The 25,364-nt window shown below is 50.7% G+C and overlaps 1 protein-coding gene across 8 annotated transcripts in view; it reads left to right on the top strand.

The window, feature by feature from the left end:
* The window catches only part of ICA1L (islet cell autoantigen 1 like), a 60,240-nt gene that overhangs the window by 31,629 nt on the left and 3,247 nt on the right, over positions 1-25,364 (top strand). For 5 of the 8 annotated variants that reach the window (XM_077319186.1, XM_077319188.1, XM_077319189.1 and 2 more), the window contains one exon: positions 17,730-17,978. The exons of 2 other annotated variants lie outside the window; for them this stretch is intronic. In XM_077319186.1, the coding sequence (XP_077175301.1) occupies positions 17,730-17,978 (249 nt within the window). Of the gene's footprint in view, positions 1-17,729; positions 17,979-25,364 lie in introns of those variants that run through there. One more of the 8 variants, XR_013227961.1, reaches the window with a different exon arrangement.

The following is a 25,364-nucleotide window of genomic DNA, read 5'->3' as shown; positions in this document are numbered from 1 at the left end:
CCAACCATGGATTTGTTTGCGACTCGTCAAAATACAAAGTGCACTCAGTTTTATTCCAGGGGAGGTATAGAACCAACTTCACTAGGAGATGCCTTCCTCCACTGTTGGAGGGGATCCCTTTTTTATGCCTTCCCCCTGTTCGGTTTAATAAACAGGGTGGTGACCAAGTGAGCAGCAGACAACACCCAATGCATTTGTGTCACTCCTTTTTGGATGCAAAAAACGTTGTTCCCCACCCTTTTCCGATTAGCCAAAGGGAGGTACCTTCACCTGCCAAACCGGGCAGATCTCCTGACTTGGGGAGAGTACCTGCATCCGAATCCCAACCCCTCTACCTAACAGTCTGGAGAGTAGGCTTGTAGAAGACTTGAGAGTAGACCAGATTTTGGAGGCCGCCTGCTGGCCTTCCACTCAGCATTCATACACCGCTAAATGGAATAATTTTACAAAATGGGCTGCAGAGTCTAACCATGCTGCAAAACCCTGCCCTTTATCCGTGATTTTTTCTTATTTAATCAAATTAAAAGATAGGGGACTAACTCTTCTATTAAAGTGCATTTAGCGGCTATTTCCGCTTCTCATGAAATAGTTGATGGTAAAACAGTTTTTTTCCCATCCCTTAACTTCAAAGTTTTTGAAAGGTTTGAAAGATATGTTCATCTTCGTGGGTTCTGTGCAGTCCCACATGGGTTCCGCGATTATCGCAGGCCTGCCTTGGAGAAATAACTAGCTAACTTAAAGCTCCATCACAGTGCTAGTGACTTTCCCTCATAGGGTGACTTTCCCGCCCAAAGTCATGTGATGTGGGAGGAGCTAGGAATCTCCCCTCAGTCCTTTTTTTGCCGCTGGTAGGAGAAGGACGCTAGCTAACTAGCTCTTCTATTCACCTCAGGTGAGAACTTATTTCTGAGCGGATTTTTTCTTCAGAGAAAATTAGTAAAGATGGCTCTATTTAAGAAATGTAGTCAGTGTGGAGCCAAGATGCCTCAAACTGACCATCATACCTCTTGTCTCCTTTGTTTGGACAAAGGAATTATGTGGCAACCTGCCCTTTGTGTAGAAAACTAACACCTAAAACTCGAGACAAGAGGGGCAGGCACTTAAAAGCAGCCCTTTGGGAAAAGTCCCTCATGGCTCCTGAAACTCCAGGGCCTTCCTCTTCTTCAGCTCCCCTTCAGGGATCTTCTGTACTAGAAAGGGTGGCCTCAGAACCCCCTAAAAAGAAGAAGAAGAGAGCTGTGCCACGTTCTAGAGCTAAGTCCCCCCTATCATCGGGGACATTGAAGAGAACTTCAAGACATATCTCCCCCTCACTGCCAAGACAGCAGTCGGGGTCGAGAGGCCGTTCGAGTGACCGGGGCTCTGCGTCGGGTTCGGCTGTAAGAGCCGATGACTCATCATTGCAGCCTTCGGCGCCGGTGCATTCCGTTGTGCCTTTAACATTGAGATATCTTCCTGACATGGCATCTGAACCTTCAACGTTGAGAGGTCCCCAGCTTGGGGCATCAGAATCGTAGCCAGAGCAACAAACTGATGCGTGGAGCTCTCGCCAACGATGTTCGCAACTGACGCTTCAACGTCAGCACTCCGCTTCGTCGTTGGACAACGATGTCAGAGTAAGGCCCCAATGTTGACGCTGACTGTCTTCTTCGGTGTCATCTTCCAAGTCCTGAATCCCTATGATGGTCCCAGTGTCTTGGTGTCGGTGGGGTGCTGCCGAAGGATGTGCCTTTTCCGAGGCATTGGTCTCAGCAACCTTTGGCTTCAGCTATGCAGTCGGCGGCTAGAGGCTCAGATTCTGATGAGAAGCCTGTGCAGCGATGGTGTCAGACCTCTCCACCTTCTCGAAGTCGAGAACATCTCTCCCGTTCGCTGCCGGTTCAACGTTGGGAGCAAGTTTCTCTCTCATCTCCTGCTAGTGTCACCTTCGTCGCCAACATGATGTCGAGAGCGCGATTTCATCTCACCGCCAGCTCGACGTCTAACACAGGTCTCCCCCTCGACGTCGAGACGTCCATGTCGAGACAAGGACACTGATTCCTTTATTGAGTATGAGGACTTTGATGAGTCTGTTGACCTTTCGCCCCCTGATGAGATTGGGGTTGTTTCAGGTCAATCCCCTATGGATGAGAACAAGCCATATGCCAAACAGTTAATTCGCATGGCAAATGCACTGAAATTGAAATATAGGGTTGTTTCTGAGAAATCAGAAGATCCTTTAATGGTGTTTCTGTACTCCCCTGACCTAGGGCCAATCACGCTTCCACTTATCCGAGGTGTCTCGGAGGTATTGGAGAAGACCTGGCAGACTCCTGCCTCTGCCTCTCCTACCTCACGGAAGATAGATCACCTATATAGGGTGCAGGAGGATGGCTGTGCTTACTTGTACAAGCATCCTAGGTCCTCATCAGTATTCTCTGCCATTTTACCAGGCAGGGGTAAAAATGAACACCATTCGGCACCGTTAGATAAGGAGGGTCGAAAAATGGATGTGTTTGGCAGACGCCTCTATTCCTCGTCTGCATTAGGCATTAGGGTGTCTAATCTCCAGACCATTATGAGCCGTTATCAGGTGGTTCTCTGGGAGAGGTTGGAACCCATATTGACTTCTCTGCCTGAAGAGCACAAGCCTCTTATTCAGGCTTTGTTATCTGAGGGGAAAGATTTGGCCAAACAACAGGTCAAGACTTCTCGTCATGCCGTGGATTGCTTGAGTAGAGTAATGTCTACCACGGTAGTCATGCACTGCTATTCATGGCTAAAATCCTCTACTCTCCCAGCAGATATTAGAACGGCTCTTGAGGACTTACCGTTTGATGGGAATGAGTTGTTTAGCCCACAGTCAGATGACGTCATAGAAAAAATGCGTAAATATAAGCTACAGGCTAGGTCCGTGGGCATTGGGAGCTCCACTTCTGCCCAATCTCGCCCTAAACAGTGGTGTCAGGATTGTTAGAATCCCTGCCATAAATTAGCCTGAGTTCTTCCATGACAGTTATATTGCTTGGCGCCTGGTTGCTCCAGGTCCTGTAATCATGCTAACTAGTAGAAAGTGAAATATATGTTATTGTAACTCTTATCACTTGTTGGGGCCTCTCGGCTGGGCCTGGTTTCGCTATCAACCATAGAGAACAGTCAAGGCCATGAGAATGTATCACTGTTTTTAATTGCATGTGTCTCTTCTCTCCTTCTCCCCTCCCTTGGGAACTTTCAAGTTTTGGGCGGGAGAATTGTATTGATAAGAAGAAGCAACTCTGCCCTCAAGTCAGATTTGACTTCGCCAGTCTTGATGTTTGTAGTGCTTCTCAATAAAGCTTTCTTATAATTAAGAAGCTAGTTGTGAGTTCTTTCAACGCCTGACATTAAGTCAAATCTCACAACACCTTTCACCTGCCAACATGCAGGATGAAGGCAATATCTATACTGAGCAGGAAGAAGGCCTGGAGTGGGACTTCTCTCAGGGCGAAGTGGCCGGCGCGGGCTCGTTTAGCTCGGGCATGGTCAGAGCCTTGGGAGATGCGACCCCGGGTCACGCAGATTTCCTGGAAAGGCACATCACCGAACGCAAGCGTCTATCGAAGTACGACCACCTGACAGGTGATGAGCAGTGGCCTGATCAACTGCCCGTGGGGGTGCCCAGCCAAGGGATGGCGTCCACCCTCGAGGTGCGGGAGTTGCAGCAGAAACTTGACAAGGTGACCAGCTGGCTGCAGGGTGTATCGGGACGGTTGGATCCTGAGGAGCAGCGTGAGGCGAGACGCTTGCTGCGCGAGTTGCAAGCAGACTTCTGCGAGCCCGGCAGCCAAAGGCTGGGGGATCTTCCCACCCTGAGGGAGCGCGAAGAGGCGGCGATGAATGCCGCCGGCGAAGCCGAAGCCACAGCCCTGGCGGCAGCGAGAGCGGCAGCGCAACTGCAGGAGGAGGAAGAAGACGACAGCCTCGGGGGGGCCGATGCTGGGAGAGGAGCGGGACTCCAGGGTTTGGGTCAAGTCGTGGCCCAAGGACTGGCTGCTGGAGTAGGAGCCGGTGGATTACAAATTGCAGCGGCAGCTGCTGACGGAGCTGGGGTAGCGGCGGCGGCTGGTGGAGCGGCTGAAGCGGTGGCGGCAGCCAGAGCAGCGGCGGCAGCGAGAGCAGCGGCGGCAGCGAGAGCAGCGGCGGCAGCCAGAGCAGCAGCGGCGGCGGCGAGAGCAGCGGTAGGAGTTGGTCGAGGTGTCGGTCGTGGAGCGCGGGCTCCGATGGATTGGGGCCCGGGGCGTCTGCCTCCCCATCTCAGGGGAGTGGAGATGCGGAGCACCTACAAGTTTAAAGGCAAGTTCTCAGGTGATTCGTCAACTTTCCCGTCCTTCCTGGTGCATCTTCAAGCCTACATGATGGACATGGGGTTCACTTTCAATGATGATGCCGAGCGCATTCGTTTCATGGGGGAGTGTTTGGAGGGAGAGGCGGCAAAGTGGTTTGGAGGGAGAGGCGGCAAACAATCCGAGAGCGGTTCGTAACTACAGTCACTTCCTGAGAACCATGCGCTTGATGTACGTGGAGCATTTCGAGAAGGAGACAGCGGAGAAGAAACTCAAGGTCCTGAAGCAAGGGACAATGACGGTGGCAGAGTATGCCCGAGAATTTAAAAAGCTTTCTTCAGCTGTGCCGGATTGGACGGAACCCCAGAGAGTGCATGCTTTCGTGGGGGGACTCTCCGGAGACCTGTCCAGCAAGTGCCTCCTCCTAGATGATCCTCTGACTGTTTTGGGATGGGTACAGCTGGCGGGAGAGATGGAAGGACGTCTGGAACGGGCGGCTGAATATAAAGGGATTGCAGACAAGACGGGTGGAAAGACCTCTACCCCTAAGAAAGCCAAGCCCAAGGCTAAACTGGAACCGAGCGAGCGCTCTCGGCGCATGGAAAAGGGATTGTGTCTGGGCTGCGGCCAGGCTGGCCATTTCCTCGTCCAATGCCCAACCAAGACCTCGCCTAGTGCCAAGCCAGCGGGGGGAACCCCAGCCAAAGCCTCTACAACCAAGAAAGTGTCCCTGAAGAAAACTGCCAAGACCCTGCTTGCTCCGGCTGGGGCCGCAACTGTGGTGGAGGAATCGGAAGGCAGCAGCCAAGATGAAGAAATACAATCGGAGGAGCAGTCGGGAAACGAAGACGGCCTGCTGTGAAGGCGCCCCGCCAGCAGGTCTCCGGCAGGGGCAAACGCGCGGTGAGTGACTCTCCCCTGGTTCTCTTGCCCGCAACTCTCACAGAGCCCAACTCTGGGAAAAAATTGGGGGTTCGTTGCATAGTGGACTCGGGGTGTAGTTCGCCCAGCGCTAGCCGAGACTTTGGGGGTGGGGAAGGTGCCTCTGGGGGAGCCCCTACCCATTACTCTACTGGATGGGAAATGTGCCCCAGGGGGGGAGGCTACGGTGAAAACGCTCCCGATGGACTTGGACATTGAAAAACATTGGGAGCAGATCCAACCCCTGGTAGCGCCCCACTCCGCATTTCCGTGTGTGTTGGGACTGGTCTGGTTGCGGGAACACGATCCCACAGTGAAGTGGAAGAAAGGGACAGTGAAATTTTTGTCTCCTAGTTGCAAGCAGCATGTGTGGTCCCAACCCGCTCAGTGCTGTCGAACCGTGGCCGCGGTGGGGGCGGCTAGGGCGCCTGCCCTCCCACGGGAGTATCGAGAGTTTGAGGATGTGTTTGCAGAGACCGAATGCGACCAACTACCTCCCCACCGCAAAACAGACTGTGCAATTGAGCTGAAGAAGGGGGAGCCGCTTCCCAAAGCCAAATTGTACTCTATGAGCCCTAGGGAAATGAAGGAGCTCAGGGAGTTCTTGGACAAGAATTTAGCCAGGGGATTTCAGACCGGCCACTTCTCCCCTGGCTGCCCCAGTCCTCTTTGTGAAAAAGAAGGATGGGTCCCTACGCCTCTGTACGGACTACAGGGGGCTGAATGCTGTTTCCACCTGCAATGCTTACCCCTTGCCTTTGATTAAGGACTTGTTGGGACATTTGGGGAGGGCCCGGATTTTTACAAAACTGGACTTGAGGGAAGCCTATTACAGGGTCCGCATAAAGAAGGGGCATGAGTACCTGACTGCTTTCAACACCCCCTTGGGCCAATTTGAATAAACTGACATGCCGTTCGGCCTCGCCGGCGCTCCGGGCGTGTTCATGAACATGATAAATGAAATTATGCATGATTTGTTGTATCAAGGGGTACTGGTTTACATTGATGATATTTTGGTGTATTCAGAAGACCCGGGCAAACACGCCAAATTAGTCCGCGAAGTGCTCAGTCGGCTGCGGAAGCACCATCTGTTTGCCAAGCTTTCCAAATGCGAATTCCACCGGGACGCGGTGGAGTTTCTGGGGTTCCGGGTTTCCAAAGAGGGGATTGAAATGGACCCGGGCAAAGTGTGTGACTTGTTGGCCTGGGAACCCCCCAGGACGAGGAGGCAGCTCCAGAGCTTCTTAGGCTTTGCGAACTTTTATAGAACGTTTATTCCCAGCTTTGCCAAGGTGGCATTGCCGCTTACTGACTTGTTGAAAACAAAGGAGGGGGGAAAGGCGGCAAATCGACCGGGCGCCCCACTCCAGTGGACCCCCCTGTGTCAGAAAGCCTTTGAGAATCTGAAACTCCTTTTTACATCCGAACCGGTGTTGGCCCATGCTGACCCAACTAAGCAATTCACTGTGCAAGTAGATTCCTCGGATGTGGCAATGGGGGCCGTAATCCTACAAGAGGGGGAGGATGGGAAGCTGCACCCCTTAGCCTATCTATCAAAGAAGTTTTCCAGGGCAGAACACAACTAGGCGATTTGGGAAAAAGAGGCAGCCGCAGTGAAATTAGCTCTTGCCACATGGAGGCATTGGTTAGAGGGGTCTGCCGTCCCGTTTGTAGTTTGGACAGACCATAAAAAACTCCAAGCACTCAAGCAGCCCCGCTCACTCTCTGCCAAACAAATGCGGTGGGCGGAGTTTTTCTCTCGTTTCAACTTTACTCTTAAGCATCTGCTGGGCAAAATGAACTTTTTGGCGGACGCCCTCTCCCGCTTGCCCCAGTACAACAGTAAGCGCGACCCATTGGTGGATACAGTTTTCACCCCCGCCCAATTGGGGATGGCAGCAGTGACGCGCAGTCAGACTAAGAAAGGAAACCCGATTCCTGGTGGGTGGGTTCAAAAGGAGGTGTTACAAGACTCTGAGTTTGCTTCCCTCCGCCCTGCCCTAGTCGACAAGGGGGGCCTGTTTTTCACGGGGGAGCGCCTCTACGTTCCAGCGGCGGCGCGCGGGGACGTTTTAAAACTTTGTCATGATGCAAAAACCACAGGACATTTTGGTTTCGTGAAAACTCTGCACCTGGTCAGGAGACATTATTGGTGGCCAACGTTGAGAATCGATGTAGAGAAATACGTGCAAGGCTGCCCTACCTGCCTGATTTCCAAACCCCCAGGAGGAAAGAAACGAGGGCTGCTGCAGCTTCAGCCCACCCCTGCCCGCCCCTGGTCCGATGTCACCATGGACTTTATTACGGACCTGCCTCCCAGTCAGGGCAAGACTGTAGTTTGGGTGGTGGTGGATGCATTTTCAAAGCAAGCCCATTTTATTCCCTGTGCGGGCTTGCTCTCAGCGGCCAAACTGGCTTCTATGTTCGTGACTCACATAATCCGCCTACATGGAATTCCTAGGAGATTGCTCACGGATCGGGGCCCTCAATTCGTTGCCAAGTTCTGGCGGGAGCTTTTGAAGCTGCTGGGGATAGAGCAAGCCCTGACATCGGGCTACCACCCTGAGTCCAACGGGCAGACTGAACGGGTGAATCAAATTCTTGAACAGTACCTGCGCTGTTTTATTAATCACCAACAAAATGATTGGGTTGCCCTCTTGCCTCTTGCTGAGTTTGCCTACAACAACGGGGTGCATGCCTCCACTGGAGTGTCTCCCTTTAAGGTGGTGTACGGGACAGACCTAGTTGCTGCACCCACCTGGGATTTAATTTCTGCTGAAGCCCCTGAAGTCACAAAATGGGCAGCAACTATTAGTGCAGGTTGGCCTGATATTGTCTCTAGCCTTGAGGAGGCTAAAAAAGCTTATAAGTCCCAGGCAGATAAAAAACGTGCACCTGCACCTGTCTACAAAAAACCTACGCTGTCAGCAACAATCTAAGAAACTGGGTCCTAAATTTGTGGGACCCTTTCCCATTGTGAAGCTGATCAATGCTGTGACTGTGGAATTGCGTTTGCCTAAAACTTACAGGAATGTGCATCCGGTTTTTCATTCCAGCCTGCTGCGGCGAGCCCCTGTGCCGGATGTGTGGCACCCTCCGCTCTCAACACCAGTGCCCATCTATATTGATAAAGACACCCACTACGAGGTCAACCAGATATTGGACTCTCGTGTGCACAAGGGTCGACTCCAATATTTGGTGGATTGGAAAGATTTCCCTTCGGGGGAAAGGGAGTGGGTGCAGGCGGAGAATGTGAAAGCCCCTCGCCTCCTTCGGGCTTTCCACCATGCTTTCCCTGAATGCCCTCGACCAGTGGATGCGGGCTAGTGTGGGGGGGTCCTTTTTAGGGTGGAAGGATGTCAGGATTGTTAGAATCCCTGCCATAAATTAGCCTGAGTTCTTCCATGACAGTTATATTGCTTGGCGCCTGGTTGCTCCAGGTCCTGTAATCATGCTAACTAGTAGAAAGTGAAATATATGTTATTGTAACTCTTATCACTTGTTGGGGCCTCTCGGCTGGGCCTGGTTTCGCTATCAACCGTAGAGAACAGTCAAGGCCATGAGAATGTATCACTGTTTTTAATTGCATGTGTCTCTTCTCTCCTTCTCCCCTCCCTTGGGAACTTTCAAGTTTTGGGCGGGAGAATTGTATTGATAAGAAGAAGCAACTCTGCCCTCAAGTCAGATTTGACTTCGCCAGTCTTGATGTTTGTAGTGCTTCTCAATAAAGCTTTCTTATAATTAAGAAGCTAGTTGTGAGTTCTTTCAACGCCTGACAAGTGGACCCATCCCTGTTATCATACGCAATCCTTTTGATCCCGGTTCTTTGAGAACAGGTCCTGAGCTTTCTCCCATGCTCCAAGGTTCTGGCAGCAGTCCAAAAGGAGAAGAGGGCCCCGCAATTGGCTACAAGGTGGTGACAGGGATGCTAGGGGTAGGCAGACCCAGTCCCAATAACTGGGTTGGCACCTTAGCTTGTTTCGCTGTAACATGGTATTCAATAATGCAAAGTTTATGGGTTCGTTCAATATAACTTTGGTTACTTCTTGGAATTCACTGAAACACGTCCTTTTAATTTACCACATTCGCAAGACAGCTTGGTGGATTCTAATATTGTACATGAAATTGATGAATTGTTGCGAAAGAGGGCAATCAGATGTCTAGGACCATCTCCCTCTTCCCCTGGACTTTACTCCAAGTACTTTCTTGTTGAGAAGAAAGGGGGTGGAAAAAGGCCTAATCTGAATCTTAGAAACCTAAATATATTAATTACAATATATATTGTACTTAAATGGTTTAGAATGTTATCCTTATTTGACCTCTTTCCACTTTTGTCTGGAGATCTTTGGTTTGCCAAGGTGGTCCTTAAGGACGCCAATTTTCATATCGGTATTAATCCAGCCTGTACTAGATATTTACGGTCCTATGTAGGGATGGGCAATATGGGTTCGGAAACGCCCGAATCGGCCGAATGGGGGCGATTCGGGCGTTTCCGAGCCAGAAACGGTCCAAATCGGACCTCTAGCTACCCCTAGCGGTCCAAATCGCCGAGATTCAGCGATTTGGGCTGCTGAATCGATTCGGCCCGAATCGATTCGGCCTGAGTCGGAGGCTTCAGACAGCCGTTGCCTGAAACCTCTCTGTCTGTCTGTCTGTTTTTTTTTCACTGTATTTTTTGCCGCCTAAAATGGCGGCGGGGGGGAGGGGGGGAGTGAGTGGCCAACCAGAATGCCTGTAGCTTTTCAGCTCAGGCATTCTGGCCACTCACAGAAGGGTTATTATTTTTTAAATCCCCTTGCTTTGTAGCCTGCCCAGGAGGAGGCTACTTAAAGCAAGGGGCTGCTTGCTGGAGCTCACTTTGAGCTCTGGCTGGCTGGCTGGCTGTGTGCTGCTCCTAAGCTCCTGCTTGGTCGAGCGGCCTGCCTGCCTGCCTGCCTGCCTCCTGTCCTGACTGGGGTGGACTTTTGGACCTGGCCGGTGTGGAGTCTGCGCTGGAGAAGACAGCAATAGTTTGTTTTAGGGGTTTTTTTCTTCTCCTTTCCTATTTTTCTCTTTTTTCCCTCCCTCTTCTCCCTCTCTTTCTCTCCTCTTTTCAAAAGTTTTTTGCCTTTGGGTTTCTGTGGGTGGGGGCCTGGGGGGGGTTGGGGAATTGTGTTTGCTGTTTTCATTGTGTTGTTAACTGTTTGCTATTTTGTTTTTTGTAAAAGTATTTTGGGGGTGGGGGTTGGGGCTTGTATTGTAAAGTTGCATTGTTTCTGGTTGTTTTCTTTGAGGGGTTGGTTGTTTTGGGTTTTTTTCTACAGGTTTCCTCAGTTGCCACCTTTGGTCTTCGTGCCCTGGGTGGCAGCTGGTTGTTTGATAAGTGTGTAGGTGTTTTTTGGTGGGGGGCTAGTTTTAGTTTAGTTTGTTCTTTAGTTTAGTTTAGTTTAGTTTGTTAGGTTGTGTTTGTTCTTAGGTTGGTTTAGCTTAGGGCCTTGCAGGGCCAGTTTTTGCCAGCCACCTTTGGGGGAGTGCCCTGGGTGGCTGCTGCTTGTTTGTTGGGAGCTGTTTCTTTGGTAGAGTTAGCTTGTTTGGTTAGGGCCCTGCGGGGCAAGTTTTTCTTGGTGGCCACCCTTGGGGGAGTGCCCTGGGTGGCTGCTGGTTGTTTGCAGAAGCTGTTTGGTTGGCCTAGGCTAGGCTTGGTTTGATTTGGCAGTTTGGGCCTTGCAGGGCCACTTTTGCTTGGTTGCCACCTTTGGGAGAGTGCCCTGGGTGGCTGGCAGCTGGTCGGTGTTTTGGAGATTGTTTGTTTCCTTCCTGGGGGGAATTGCTGCGTTCTTCTTTGGGTGTCCAGTTAGTGACCCTTTAAATAGGCAGTAAGATCCATAGTGTTAGGAGAAATTATAAAGTGCAAATAATTTTTTAGAATAGATAGTTTCTTTCCTAAGTAGCCAGATAGGATTTTTATAAGAGAACAGTGATTTGGGTTTTAGGTTAAAATTTTATTTTCTTAATAGTTAAAAAACATTTAAACCAGCAGGGGCTGTGCCTTATTGAAGGCCAGCTTTCCTGGTAGAGACAGGAATTGATTTAGAGGCTAACAGGTTTAGGGGTTCTTCTTAGCAGATCAGATGGGGGCTTGGTGCACAAATCTGCTCCAGCCTTCCTTCTAGCTAGTAACACTCAGGTAGTTTAAAACACTTTAAAAGTCTAAAAAGGTTTTTTTCCCTAATTTTTCCCTGCTGTAGGTTAGGTAGGGCCAGTTAAACTTAGCTAGGACCAGACAGGTTCCTTTAGTTTAACAAAAAGAGAGAGAGAGAGAAAGAGAGAGAGAGAGAGAGAGAGAGAGAGAACAGGAAAACTCCATAGAAGTTAGGTCAGCTTAGGGTCTAAAAAAACTAAACAGGTAGCTGGTGGGAGGGTTTTATAAGTTTCAAGGTTTCCTTAGAAACAGGTGTTAGGGCAGTTAGTGGTAGGGCCTCAAATTTCCCTGTCTCTTAGATTACAGACAGTTAGTAGGAAAAGTTTGTCCAAGGGAACATGAGTGGGAAGAAGGAAGGTCAGGCTAGGGGCCCTGGGGGAAAGGCCCTACAGAAAACTAGAGGGGTGGAGGGGAGTGAGAGGGGGAAGGAAGCGTCCTTCCCCCCACCTGAGAAGAGGCCTGTCTTGGGTCGACCTTCCACCACTCCGACCTCTGGCCGGAGTGGTGCAATAAAGAGTGTCCGCAAGGGTCTCTTTATTGAGGCGGCTGACGGGGCGCCCCCTTCTAAGGTGCGGCAGGCAGGGGTCTTTGCTGGCACTTCTGCGGGGCCTGCTGATCAGGCAGCCCCTCGTGCCGCTCCTTTTGCTAGCGAGGCATGGGGGCGTCAGGAGGAGTTGCCTGATCTCTCCCTCGAGGTGAGCCTTGGGGACATGAGTGGCTTGTCCTTCATGTCCCCAGGCATCACCTCGGGGGTGCAGAGAGCCCTGGAGGAGATGGGTGAGGGACTGTCCCGCCAGTCTACTCCCCTTTCTCCTCCAGGATCCAGCAGGCTTCAATTGGGGGGGGGGAACAGGAGCAGATGGTTGAGGTGGTGCAAGAGGGAGAGATGGAGGTGGCACCCCCTGCCCCGCCATCTCGACCCCTTCCCCCTCTCTCACCTTCTTCTGTCCCCACCTCAGGACACGGAGAGTCCGGCCAGAGCTCCTCACAGGAGGCAGCTCAGAGGACTTCGCAGGCTGCAAGCCAGCCTGCGTCGTCCAAAGGCTCCAAAGTCTGGAATTACTTCCAGACAGTGGAGGGAACCCACCTAGCAGAGTGCCAGCTCTGTAGGCAGAGGGTTAGTCGTGGAAGGCAGGAACGCCACTACACGACTAGCGGCCTCATGAGCCACCTGAAGAGGCACCACCAGGCTGTCCTGCTTCAGGGGGAGAGACAGGCTGGCAGTGGGGTGCCTGCGCAGGCACAACCTAATAGCACGGGGCTGGAGAGTCTACCTGGGACCTCCACCTCGAGAGCTCTCCCTAAGAGTTCTGCTCAGGGGGCGGCTGGAGTTAGAGGGAGGCAAGCGACCATGGTGGAGATGCTTGCCCGGGCTGGCAGTGGCATGCCAAAAGGGGGGTTTGAGGCAGGGTGTAGGGCCGCGAACCATGACCTAGCTACGCTCATGGCCGTGGGTGGGTACCCCTTTCGTCTGGCTGACGACATGTACTTCCACCGACTATGCCATCGCATATCCACCTGGTACACGCCTCCTAGTCGTACCACGATTAGCAGGACAGTGTTGCCCTCTCTTTATAGGGCAGCCTGGTGCCGCGTGGAGGTAGAGATGTCCCGAGCTTCAGGGACTGTACACTTCATGTCGGACATATGGACGTCATGTCATGCGCAGGATGCGTACATCTCGCTGACTGCGCATTGATGGGACGTACGGGAGGTGCTGGGTGGGGTTGAGCCTGTTAGGCAGGGTGAGGGCTGCCGGGCAGGCTATCACCATGCCTTGCTGCACATCGAACCCTTCGATGTGCGGCACACGGCAGACAACATCGAGGGCACCATTCGTAGAATGGTAGATGGCTGGGTAGGCAGTGGGACGGGGGTCACCCAGGGCTTCTTGGTGACAGATGGTGCCCTCAACATGACCAAGGCGGTCAAGGGCATGGGCCTGAAGCACATCTCCTGTGCGGCCCACCTTCTCCACCTCGTGGTTAAGGATGCCCTTGGGATCGGCTCCAAGGGAACCGGTTCATCCGCCGAAGCCATTGACTTCAGGCATCTCATTGAGAAGTGCCGGAAGATCGTGGCGCATTTCTCTCACAGCTCGTACGACGTCACGAGGCTGGAGAGAAAGCAGGTCCTGATGGGCGTGCCGCAGCATTGCCTTATCAGAGACTTCAGCACGCGCTGGAACTCCACCCGCGCCATGCTTGAGCGCTTGGTGGAGCAGAGGAGAGCCTTAGACGCCCTTGTCCAGGAGACGAGGATGTTTATGCCTGGGGAGTGGCTCACCCACCGAGAGTGGGAGATCATTTCTCAGACCGTGGAAGTGCTTGGGCCCTTCAAGACTTCCACGGAGATGCTCTTATCTGACACGGCGAGTTTGGGTCTGGTCGTGCCCATGGTCCACAAGGCCCGTGTGGTGCTGGCCCCCTTCCTGGACCCTGCTCGAGGACGTGCAGACACTGTTCCAGCCGTGCGCGCGCTTGCGAGGAGGCTTCTGAGAGGGCTTGAGAGCCGCTTCGAACCCCTCTGCAAGTCTGTGACATACAGGCTCGCCGCCATGTGTGATCCGCGCGTCAAGGGCAGCTTAGCAGAGAGGGAGAGGAGCCATCCTGAATGGTGCGAGCTGCTCATTCAGAGGCTTGCCTGGTGGACGTCCAAGGAGGCTGAGGTGTCAGGCCAGGCAGGGGAGGAAGGAGCCAGCACGTCCGCTGCTCCTCCCCCCCCCCCCAGCCTCTGCTGGCACATCAGCCACTGCGGGCCACCCCAGCGAGAAGGCTGAGCAGGGCAACTTCTTGCTGGGGTTCCTCCAGCCCACTCCTTCTCTTGAGGTCAGCGTGTGCCCGAGGGAGGACAGTGCGTCTGGGATGGTGAGGGCTTACCTCGGTGAGCCCCAGGAGTCCGAGAACGCCTGTCCCTTGAGATACTGGGCCAGGATGGAGGCGGTCTGGCCGGCCCTCTCCCGCCTGGCATGTGTCTACCTTTCGTGCCCGCCAACGAGCGTCCAGAGTGAGCGGGCATTTTCTCATGCGAGCAGCACCGTCTGCGAGTATCGCTCCCGCCTGGCGCCCAAAAGAGTCCAGCGATTGGTCTTCCTCAAGGTCAACTTGCCGGCTCTTGGCCATCCAGAACTATTCTTGGAGGAGGACTGAGGTGAGCATAGAATTGCTGTGACTGCATCCTCTCTGAGTCTGTTCTGGGTGGCGGGGATGAAAAACGCTCGCCCAAGGTAAAAATTCAGACAGGACCAGTGCCCTGGCCAATCTAAATTGCCCCCCCCCCACCCCACACACAGAAATTCTGCAATCACCAGAGGGCCAGAGATTAAATCTGGGTCCCTCAGTCATGCCACCCATTTGGAAAACTTTTCCCAGTCCCAAAGTGAGCTTTAGAGCTCAAGGTAAACCCAAGAAGTAACTGAGCATTTCTCAGTGGGTGCCTAGGAGGAGTTTGTTGTTGTGCGTGCGCCGATTTGTCTTTTTGCTGCTGCCAGGGCTGTTCTCCCAGAACAGCTCTGTCAGGGCTCTCTCAGGATGTGGCCTGAGTAGAGCAGTTGGGTTAGAGGTGGTTTAAGGCGGTGGCCTGTTAGGTTGTTGGATTCCCCACCAGCGTCCACTGCGCCGTGTGTGGACTTCTGGGGGGGGGGGAATGTGTCTTTTTGCTGCTGCCAGGGCTGTTCTCCCAGAACAGCTCTGTCAGGGCTCTCTCAGGATGTGGCCTGAGTAGAGCAGTTGGATTTGTGGTGTTTGAGGGCGGTGGCCCAAGCGTAGGAAGGGAAAGGTGAGTGGAAGCTGCTTTGATACACCTTTGGGTTGTGAAAAACAAGTCTTCCTCTTGCTTTGTTTTTGTTAGAGGGGGGAGGCTGGATGGGAGAGCCAGTGATGAGTCCACAGAATGGATGGAGCATCCAGATTCGCCTCTGAGCTCCTCCATTTGCTTTCTGAGGCTCTCCTGGGTTAGTGCGTAGGCGCCGTGAAGCTTTACAGCTTCACTGGGGGTTTCTGGGGGAATCTCCAGGTCTCCCCTGGAGGTTGAAATCCCTGAGCCACTAGTGTTCCTAGTGGTGCAGGGATATCCCCCCCACAGGCCAGTGCAGGGCCCCCCTCTCCTCTGCAGGGGAACCCAGGTGAGAACTCAGTGGATCTTATTGGTTCTGCAGTTCTCACCTGGAGGCTGCTTAGGCTGCCAGCCACAGGTTCCCCTGCACCTGGGAGAGAGAGTCCCTTCCTGGCCTCTGTTTGGAGCCAATGCAAGTCAATGTCTCCATTGACTTGCATTGGAAAGCCTTCCCCCATCTTCCCCAGGGGCTGGGAGGGAGGGGGTGCAAGTTGCACCCCTGAAACTTCTTGGGGAACAAGGAAATTGGCAATTTACCTGCTGAAATCATTTTTTTCTCACGCTTTTGGGAGCCCATAGGATGGGGACCCCTTGGTCCAATCTTCATGAAACTTGCAGGGGGGCTCTGGGGGGGGGGTCTTCCCTCCATCCCCTGCAAGTTTCAGGAAGATTGCACCAGGGGGTCCCATCCTGGGGGCTCCCAAGGACCATTCCCCATAGAAGTCTATGGAGAAACATGTTCAGCCTAAAGAACCTGACGCTCCATGGAGCGGATAGGGGCACCCTCTTTGGGAGCCCGTAGCATTGGACCCCTTGGTCCAATCTTCTTGAAACTTTCAGGGGACTCAGGGAAGACCCTCCCTGAGATCCCTAAGATGTTTCAGGGGTGCAACTTGCACCCCCTCCCTCCCAGCTCCAGGGGAAGGCGGGGGAAGGCTTTCCAATGCAAGTCAATGGAGACATTGACTTGCATTGGCCCCGAAACGTCCGAAACGATTCGGGAGGCTCCAATGCAAGTCAGTGGCCTCCACTGACTTGCATTGGCCCCCGAATCGATTTGGACCGGTCCGAATCGGCCGATTCGGATCCGAACCTGTCCGAATCGGGCCGATTTGGATCCAAAACGGTCCGAATCGGGGCCTCAATGCACAACCCTAGTTCTATGCGGCCAGTTTGCATTATGAGTACATGGTTCTCCCGTTTGGCTTAGCCTCTGCCCCTAGGGTTTTTACCAAGGTCACAAACGTAGTTGTTTTGCAAAAGGCTTGTATAGTTCTGCAGATGCAAAGTTTGGTAGGTCCATACTGCAGGAAGTAATCTCCACATAACCAATTCTCCCACTGTAGGGGCACTGTTTGGGGAGATCCCAAGATGTCATTCCCCTCTGGGAGAGAACAACCATTGGTCTTACCTGCGAGGAGTTTTTCTCCCCAGAAAGTTTTCTCTTCCTGAGTTTTTCTCTTCCTGTACCACTGCTAGATTGGGGAAATAAAACCCCCAACCCTTAAAATTGACAAAAGTGGCAGCAATCAATCCCCGAGCCCCCACCCACTTTGCAAACTCAACAGACCCCTGCCCTATCCTGTGTCTCAGGGTTAGCATGATATTTTCTACAGCCTTCATGGCTAGATTGCTTCTATTAGACATCTGCAGTATGGCAACCTGCTCAAATGAGCCACATTCGTCTGCCACTGTGCCACAGATGTCAACTCCTGGAGAGAGCTTACTGTAGGTAGAGCGGTATTTCAATCTATTTTTCTGCTGTATACCCCACACCCTCCCCCAGTGAGTGATCTTGCTATTCTCCCATGTGGGACTGCGCAGAAAACACAAAGATGAAAACAGGGTTTCACTTAAGTGTGTTGTTGATCAAGTGGTCTTCTATGCAGTCACACAACCCTCCCTCCTTCCTCACTGTGGGCCGTTGATGATAGACTAGCTTACTTGTTCTGGCAACAGGAAGAACTGAGGGAAGAGTGCTAACCCCTCCCACATCCCCCCCCCATGTGATTTTGAGCGGGAAATCACTCTCTGTTAGGGGAGGGGTGAACACTCTTGGGAGCTTCTAGAAACTTGTTTTAAGCTTGCTAGCTCTTCTCTGTGGCAGGCCTGCAAAGATGCAGACCCCATGTGTGACTGCTCAGAAGACTACTCGATGAACAACAGTTACAGGTAAGTGCAACCCTGTTTTCAAGGCTCAATCAATAGAACATATTTTATTGGAATCACGTTTCAGTGTTAGTCTCATCCGCCCCACATCTGTCCCCAGGCACTTGCTCACAGTTTTCAGATCTGCTGGAAATGCACAATGTTATCCGCATAGTGGTACTAGCAACTGCGCAAATCTCTAGAGGACGTTCCCCAGAGGCTTTACATAAATGTTCTCTTCCTTTAAAGCAGAGCATGAATCTTAAATTTTAAAGAAATATTGAATTGCAGAGATTTAAGTAATCACAAGGAAAGGATCTTATAAAATCTTGTATCACTTTCAGAATTGCTGCCCACAGAGTGTGTTGAAGAATTTTTTTTTAGAGACTTTTCTTTTCTGGAGAACTTAACAAGCTCCCATGCTTCAAGCACTAGAAATGTAGCACAGGAATACCAACGTGTCTTTGACAGCCCTTGTAGGACTACCTCTATTGGGGCACCTGCTACAGAACTGGAATACTTCGCAAACTCATCTGGAGTCCTCCCCTCACAGCTTTTGGATCTAGGCCTTCATGCTATTCGGGGGTTAGATGGTAAGTACCAGAGTGACCAGCATGTTAACGAATTCAGCCCTGGCACCTGCATTCATAATCCCCCAGAAAGGCCATCCATTGTTATTTTATTTCTTATTTTAAATATATTAGAATGATAGATTACAATCTAGCATACTGAATAGTATAATGTAATGTAGAATGGTAAATTGGAATTTATTTATTTATTTTATTATATTTATATACCGCCTTCCCCGAAGGCTCAGGGTGGTTTACAGGAAACAGGAAAGAGATACAGATAACATATGGAACAACAGGTGATAACAGCAATAACAACAATAACATTAGAGAATGATGGAACTGCAAAAGAGCCTCAGCTCAACTCTTGCTGGGACCCAGTGGGTTGGGCAGATTAGTAACAGTCGTAGTAGGAGGGAGTGGGCTTGGAGGCCAGTTGGAAGCGATGGTTTAGGGTGACCTCAATCAAATGCCTGGCGGAAGAGCTCCTTTTTGCAGGCCCTGCAGAATTGTTCAGGTATTTCTCTGGTCTGGGGATAGGGAGGTAAACTCTATAGAACCAGTTGGCCTACTTCAAAGAAGAAGATGCTGTAAAGATGCGTCGATGAGTGAGAGGAGACAGATGGAATGTCATGGCAGAGTCTCAGTTAATCACTTTCAGCATTCCTCCATTAAGGATACATCTGCCCATTAATCTCCAATTTTGACATATTTCCTTCACTATGTTTTCCCCTGGAATTGAACCCAAACAAAAAGCTTGTTAGTATACTAAGCTTTGGTCCATGAATCTGTTAAAAACTTCCATTATGTTATATGCTAATTTATTGCTCACCCTCTGCCTATATATATGGACTGGTAACTTCCATTTCATTGTATCTGAGGAACTGTGCATGTACACGGAAGCTTATACTTTGAATAAAACTTTGCTAGTCGTAAAAGTACCACTGGACTCAAACTTGGTTCATCTTCATGGCTTCTGTGCAGCCCCACATGGGTACTGTGAAGTCGCAGGCCTGCCATGGGGAATGAAATCAGCCAGCTAAACTGCTAGAAAGCTTTCAAGAGTGCTCACCTCGCCACTCACAGGGGGACTTTAATGCCCCAAAGTCACGTGATGTGGGAGGGGTTAGCACTCTCCCCTCAGTCTTTTCTTTGCCACTGTGAGGAAAGGACTTGTTAGCGAACTCTGTGAGTTTTACCTCAGAACTTGTAACTTCTCTTTGTTAGACCTATCTTTACATGTCTTTGGGTGAGAAATTTTATTTTATTTATAGTGGCCCATAACAATTTTAAAAATGCACTCCGGGCAGGGCTAAAATGGCCCAATCTGATGAACACGTCACCTGTCTATTGTGCCTGGGAGAAGGACATTCAGTATGAGGCTGCTCTGCCTGTCAAAGGCTCACTCCAAAGACAAGGGATGGGAGGGCACAGAGGCTAAAAGCCACGCTGTGGGAGAGAACTCTTAAGACCACCGATCAGAAGCCAGGACCTTCAATGGCTATTACAGCACCCCAGAAATCCCAAGATCAGGAAAGGTTTGCTTCGGAGCCTCCTGCCAGGAAGAAAAAATGGTCACAGAACTCTAATCCAGCATACCCATCTCCCTCTCAGACCGCCCCTGAATCAGGCTGTCCTCGTCAGTCCCTGGTCACCGACAAGGCCTCCATCAGCAATGACATCAGAGGTGAGGGGATGTATCTGGCGCCGTAATTTGCTGCTGACTCTTGCAGTCAAGGCACTCCCTCTCATCCTCTCCTGCTCCATCAGCATTGTGGGAGGTAGAAGTGCAGACAGCGTAGAACCAGCCGTTGCCAACGCACCCTCATCGTGACTCATCATGGGCGATTGATCTTCCGGCCTCAAGGTCCCAGAAGGATTCCTCGGGGTTGACACACCAACATGCATCCAAGGAAATGAGACGCTCGCCGCCACATCTCCACAGTGAACGCCCAACATCAACAGATTCCAAGGGCGACCAGATGGTTATTCCACCACCCTCATGCCATCGACATTGGCACAACTCAGTCGACTCTTTGGCATTGGACCCGTGTTCCAGAGTCTTGCAAGAGATGGGGCAGGGATTCCCCAATGTCAAGGGCACCATCACTGGAAGAACAATATTGTAGTCAATGTGATGTTGAGCCGTATGAGTCTACCCTAGAGGACACAAATATATTTGAGGAGGCAGGGGCCACTCTGCTGTCTTCACCATCAGGCACCATAGGAGAACCCCCCAGGCCAGTCCCCCTCCGAGGACATTAAGAGAGCAGCTGATGCAAATGCCTAATGCTTTAAGTCTTCAGATCTGGATCACTCTCAAGAAATCGGAAGCCCCTTTAATGGAGGTGATTTATTCTCCAGGTAGAGGACTTGTGGCATTGCCTTTAATTAGGGCCATTAGTCAGGTTGCAGAAAAAAATTAGCAACAACCTGCCTCTATTCCCCTGGTGGCAAAAAAATTTGACAATTTATACAAGGTGCAAAAGGAGGGTTGCACGTTTGTTTAGACACCCTAAGCCAACATCAGTTTTTCCCCCACCATCCTCCTAGCCAAGGGGAGGTCTGACCAACACTCATAACCTCTGTAAAATCCGAGTCCAGTAGCACCTTTAAGACCAACAAGGATTTATTCAGGGTGTCAGCTGACAAGGAGCGCTTGCACTCGAAAGCTCACGCCCTGAATAAATCTTTGTTGGTCTTAAAGGTGCCCCCGGACTCTGATTTTATTGTGCTCCTTCAGACCAACACGGCTACTCATTTGAATCATAACCTCTGGACAGAGAAGGCCGACTCATTGACACTTTTGGTAGGAAGGTGTACTCACTGCCTGTGATAGGGCTTCAGGTCACCAATCTCCAGACGGTGATGAGTCGTTACCAGATGTCCCTTTGGGACAAATTGCAACCCTTAAATCCATTCCTACTTAAGGAGCATAGACCTTTTGTTTAAGCCCTGTTTCAAGAGGGAAAGGACTTGGCTGAACAGCAGGTCAATACAGCATGCCATAAGGCTGACAGCCACAGGAAGGTCATAGCAACAGCTGTGGTAATGAGGTGATATTCCTGGCTTAGATCTTTCATACTACCCCAAGATTTGAGGGCTAAATTGGAGGATCGGCTGTTTGAAGGCACTGACTTATTTAGCTTACAAACTGATGACACCTTAGAGAAAACTAGAAGGAACAGATTGCAGGGGAAATCCCTTGGCGTTGGGGTCTCGGGGTCTCCTCATACTTGCCCCAGGCATTGGGCAGGTCTAATTTCAGACAAGGATCCCAGCAACGTCATTATTTTCACAGGGGTCAGAAATACCCCCCAGTGTAACCAATCCCAGGGGTCAGGGTGCAGATGCAACTGTACAGGATCAGGAGATCAGGAGGGCCAGGCCAGGCACTCACAACCTCAATGGCTAACCCAGAGTGAGTTAGTACTGGCCGGGACGCAACTGATCCCCGTGCCCCAGGCCAGGAATTTGGGAGTGACCTTGGATGCCTCACTGACCATAGAGGCACAGGTCATGAAGGTTACCCACCAGGCGTTTTTCCACCTTTGTCAAGCAAGGCTACTAGCACCATACCTATCCTCTGAGCACCTGGCCATGGTGATACATGTGACGGTCACCTCCAGGTTAGACTTCTGTAACTTGCTGCATGCGGGCCTGTCTTTGTCCCTGACCAGAAAATTGCAGCTGGTGCAGAATGTGGCTGCTAGGATCCTCACAGGAACTCCTTGGGGGGGGGGCATATCCAGCCTGTGCTGAGGCAGCTGCTTTAGTTGCCAGTTGAGGCCCAGATCCGATTCAGGGTTTTGGTTTTTAGCTTTAGGGCCCATAGTCTGGAACCCACATATCTGAGGGACCGTTTGTTGCCCTGTGCCCTCCGCAGGGCTTTGTGGGCACCAACTTGTTGGCCATTCCCAGCCCCAGGGAAGTGCACTTGATCTCAACCAGAACCAGGGCCTTTTCAGTCTGGGCCCCTACTGGGTGGAAAGAGCTCCTGGGAGAGCTGCAGGCCCTGTGGGAGCTGTTGGGTTGCTGCAGGGCCTGCAAGACAGAGCTTTCCCACCAAGCCGTATAAGCTTCGGTTGAGGCCAGTGCAGGAGGAAGATCTGACTGCCCCCCCCTCAGGGAGCATATCATCTTTGACCATCTTGATGACGATTGTTGACATAGCCCTCTACCACCCAATGGCAGGGGGTCTGTTATGGGGAAGGATTGTTTTTTGCCAGGTTGGGCTTGTCTATTGGATTTTAATAGGTTTTATTGGGGTTTTATTGTTGTGGGGTTTTTATATTGTAACCCGCCACGAGCAGGCATGCCAAGAGTGGCAGGTAAGAAGTGTAATAAACAATAATAATAACGAACTGATCGAAATCACAGTTAACACCTACATGCTCCTTGGAGTTTATTGGTGCAACATTAGATGCTACTTGCCGTGTGGCCTCCTTACCACTAACCAGGAGACCTGATTTGGTGCCTTAGCTGCAAGGTTATGAAGAACAGGCATCTTTTGGGGCACATGGCTTCCACTATGGCTGTCACACATAATTCCAGGTTGTTCATGAGACCGTTGCAAATGAGGTTTCTCTCAGTGTGTAAACCCCATGTAGTGCCTTTCTGGAAGAAATACTCTCTTCCCAGAGTAGCCATATGCTTTTTGACATGGTGGTGGGACATAACACAATATTTGTGCAGGAGTTCCTCTTGGTGTCATAGAGGAGGAAATACACATTCGGGGGCCCACTGCCTCCAGTGCACAGCCAAGGGTACCAGATATGCAGCAGAGTTTAGGTTGCACATTAATATCTCTAAGCTATGATCTTCCCAGTTGCAATGTATGGCTGCGAAAGTTGGACCATAAGGAAGGCCGAGCGTCAAAGAATTGAGGCTTTTGAACTCTGGTGCTGGAGAAGACTCTTGCGAGTCCCTTGGACTGCAAGGCGAACAAACCGGTCAGTCCTAGAGGAGATCAGCCCTGCCTGCTCCTTAGAAGGCCAGATCCTGAAGATGAAACTCAAATACTTTGGCCACCTCATGAGAAGGAAGGACTCCCTGGAGAAGAGCCTAATGCTGGGAGCGATCGAGGGCAAAAGAAGAAGGGGACAACGGAGAATGAGGTGGATGGATGGAGTCACTGAAGCAGTAGGTGCAAATTTAAATGGACTTCGGGGAATGGTAGAGGACAGGAAGGCCTGGAGGATCATTATCGGACACAACTTCACACCTAACAACAACAACATCCCTAAGTTGTGTGCCAATAAGTATGCTATTCTCTCTTTTGTTGATTTGCTCAGTTGACTGATTCGCCACTCAAAAAAACACCAAGTGCAGATCATTTTGTTCAAGGGGAGGATTAGGGCCCGCTTCTCTGGAGGACACATTTTTAAAGAAATGAAATTTATCCCATTTCTGCGCCTTCCCATCAAGCATCCTCCTGCCCAGAGTTGTGGCAACACTAGAGAGGGATCGCCCTCCCTGTGTCATGATCGCCCCCCTCTGGACTCGGGAAACTTGGTTTCCTTTCCTGCTCCACTTAGCCCAGGCTAGAAAAAGTCAACCAATTGGCTGGTACACAAATGTAATCTTTTTGGTTATAATTCTTCCAATTTATTTTGTAGTTATTGCCTTCATATCTATGATGTGCAAACATAAACCAAAATGGGTTCTGGAGAAACACACATTCTTTTCTTTTTCAATACCCCGTTTTCAAAGTTGTTTTCTTCCCCAGTGGTGTTTTTATCATATAAATAGTCCCTCAGGCTCAGTGTTTCCTGGAGGTTTCTTTCCTGCTCTATGGCTGTGAAAACCTCCTACCAGGAAATCCTACTCCGCAAAGTGGAGATGATTCATAACCTGGTCAGAAAATAAGGGGTCGTCACCAGTAAGCTTCAATATACACAAGTTTCAAGAGTATCTAGCTTTGTTGAAGGATGCTGATTTGGCCAATGCATCTATTAAAGTTCATTTGGCTATCATATCAGCTTTTCATGACTGCATAGAAAATACCCGGTTTTTTCCCCATGCTCCATCCCCATGAGTTGTCTCATGTTGTAAAACGTTTCTAAAAGGTTTTAAAATTACTTTCACACCAGTTATGACTCTTATCCTTCAACGGAGTCTGCCTCTTGTTTTATCCAAGCTTTTACATAAAACATTTGAACCTCTAGTCTAACACAAATAGACTTGTCTTTTTTGTCTTACAAAACTGTGTTTTTAGTAGCCATTACGTCTGCATGCAGGGTAGGAGAATCATAGAATCATAGAGTTGGAAGGGGCCATACAGGCCATCTAGTCCAACCCCCTGCTCAACGCAGGATTAGCCCTAAGCATCCTAAAGCATCCAAGAAAAGTGTGTATCCAACCTTTGCTTGAAGACTGCCAGTGAGGGGGAGCTCACCACCTCCTTAGGCAGCCTATTCCACTGCTGAACTACTCTGACCGTGAAAATTTTTTTCCTGATATCTAGCCTATATCGTTGTACTTGAAGTTTAGACCCATTACTGCGTGTCCTCTCCTCTGCAGCTAATGGAAACAGCATCCTGCCCTCCTCCAAGTGACAACCTTTCAAATACTCTCAACCTCCCCTCTCAGCCTCCTTTTCTCCAGGCTGAACATTCCCAAGTCCCTCAACCTATCTTCATAGGGCTTGGTCCCTTGGCCCCAGATCATCTTCGTTGCTCTCCTCTGTACCCTTTCAATTTCATCTATGTCCTTCTTGAAGTGAGGCCTCCAAAACTGCACACAGTACTCCAAATGTGGTCTGAGAACTCTCTGCTCAGACTACAGAGCTGCCCTTCCTACACATTTTTAAGGATAAAATTCTACTCCAACCCAGTGTGGAATTCCTGCTCATGGTTGCATCTAAACTGGCCCTTCCATTTTTTCCCCAAACCTGGAATCACATTTCGAGAAACAACTGTACATGCTAGATGTCAGACAAGCCATCCTCGTCTATTTGGGCAGGGTCAAATACTTTCCCAAGGACCAAGGGGGAGCTTGGTCTGTTTAGCCTGGAGAGGAGACGACTGAGAGGAGATCTGATAACCATCTTCAAGTATTTAAAAGGCTGCCATATGGAGGATGGAGCAGAATGGGATGAAATTAATGCAAAATAAATTCCGTCTCAACATCCGGAAGAAGTTCCTGACAGTTAGAGCAGTTTCTCAGTGGAACAGGCTTCCTCGGGAGGTGGTGGGTTCTCCATCTTTGGAAATGTATAAACAGAGGCTGGAGAGCCATCTGGCAGAGAGGCTGATTCTGCGAAGGTTCGAGGGGGTGGCAGGTGACAGTGGGTGAGCGAGAGGGTCCTGCCTAGTGCAAGGGGTTAGACTAGATGACCCAGGAGGTCCCTTCCAACTCTATGATTCTAAATCCCTTTTCATCTGCTTCAGAGGTTCAAATAAGGGACAT

Source organism: Paroedura picta, chromosome 2, assembly GCF_049243985.1.
Source record: "Paroedura picta isolate Pp20150507F chromosome 2, Ppicta_v3.0, whole genome shotgun sequence".
NCBI lineage: Eukaryota > Metazoa > Chordata > Lepidosauria > Squamata > Gekkonidae > Paroedura > Paroedura picta.
This window is presented reverse-complemented; position numbering and strand designations above follow the sequence as displayed.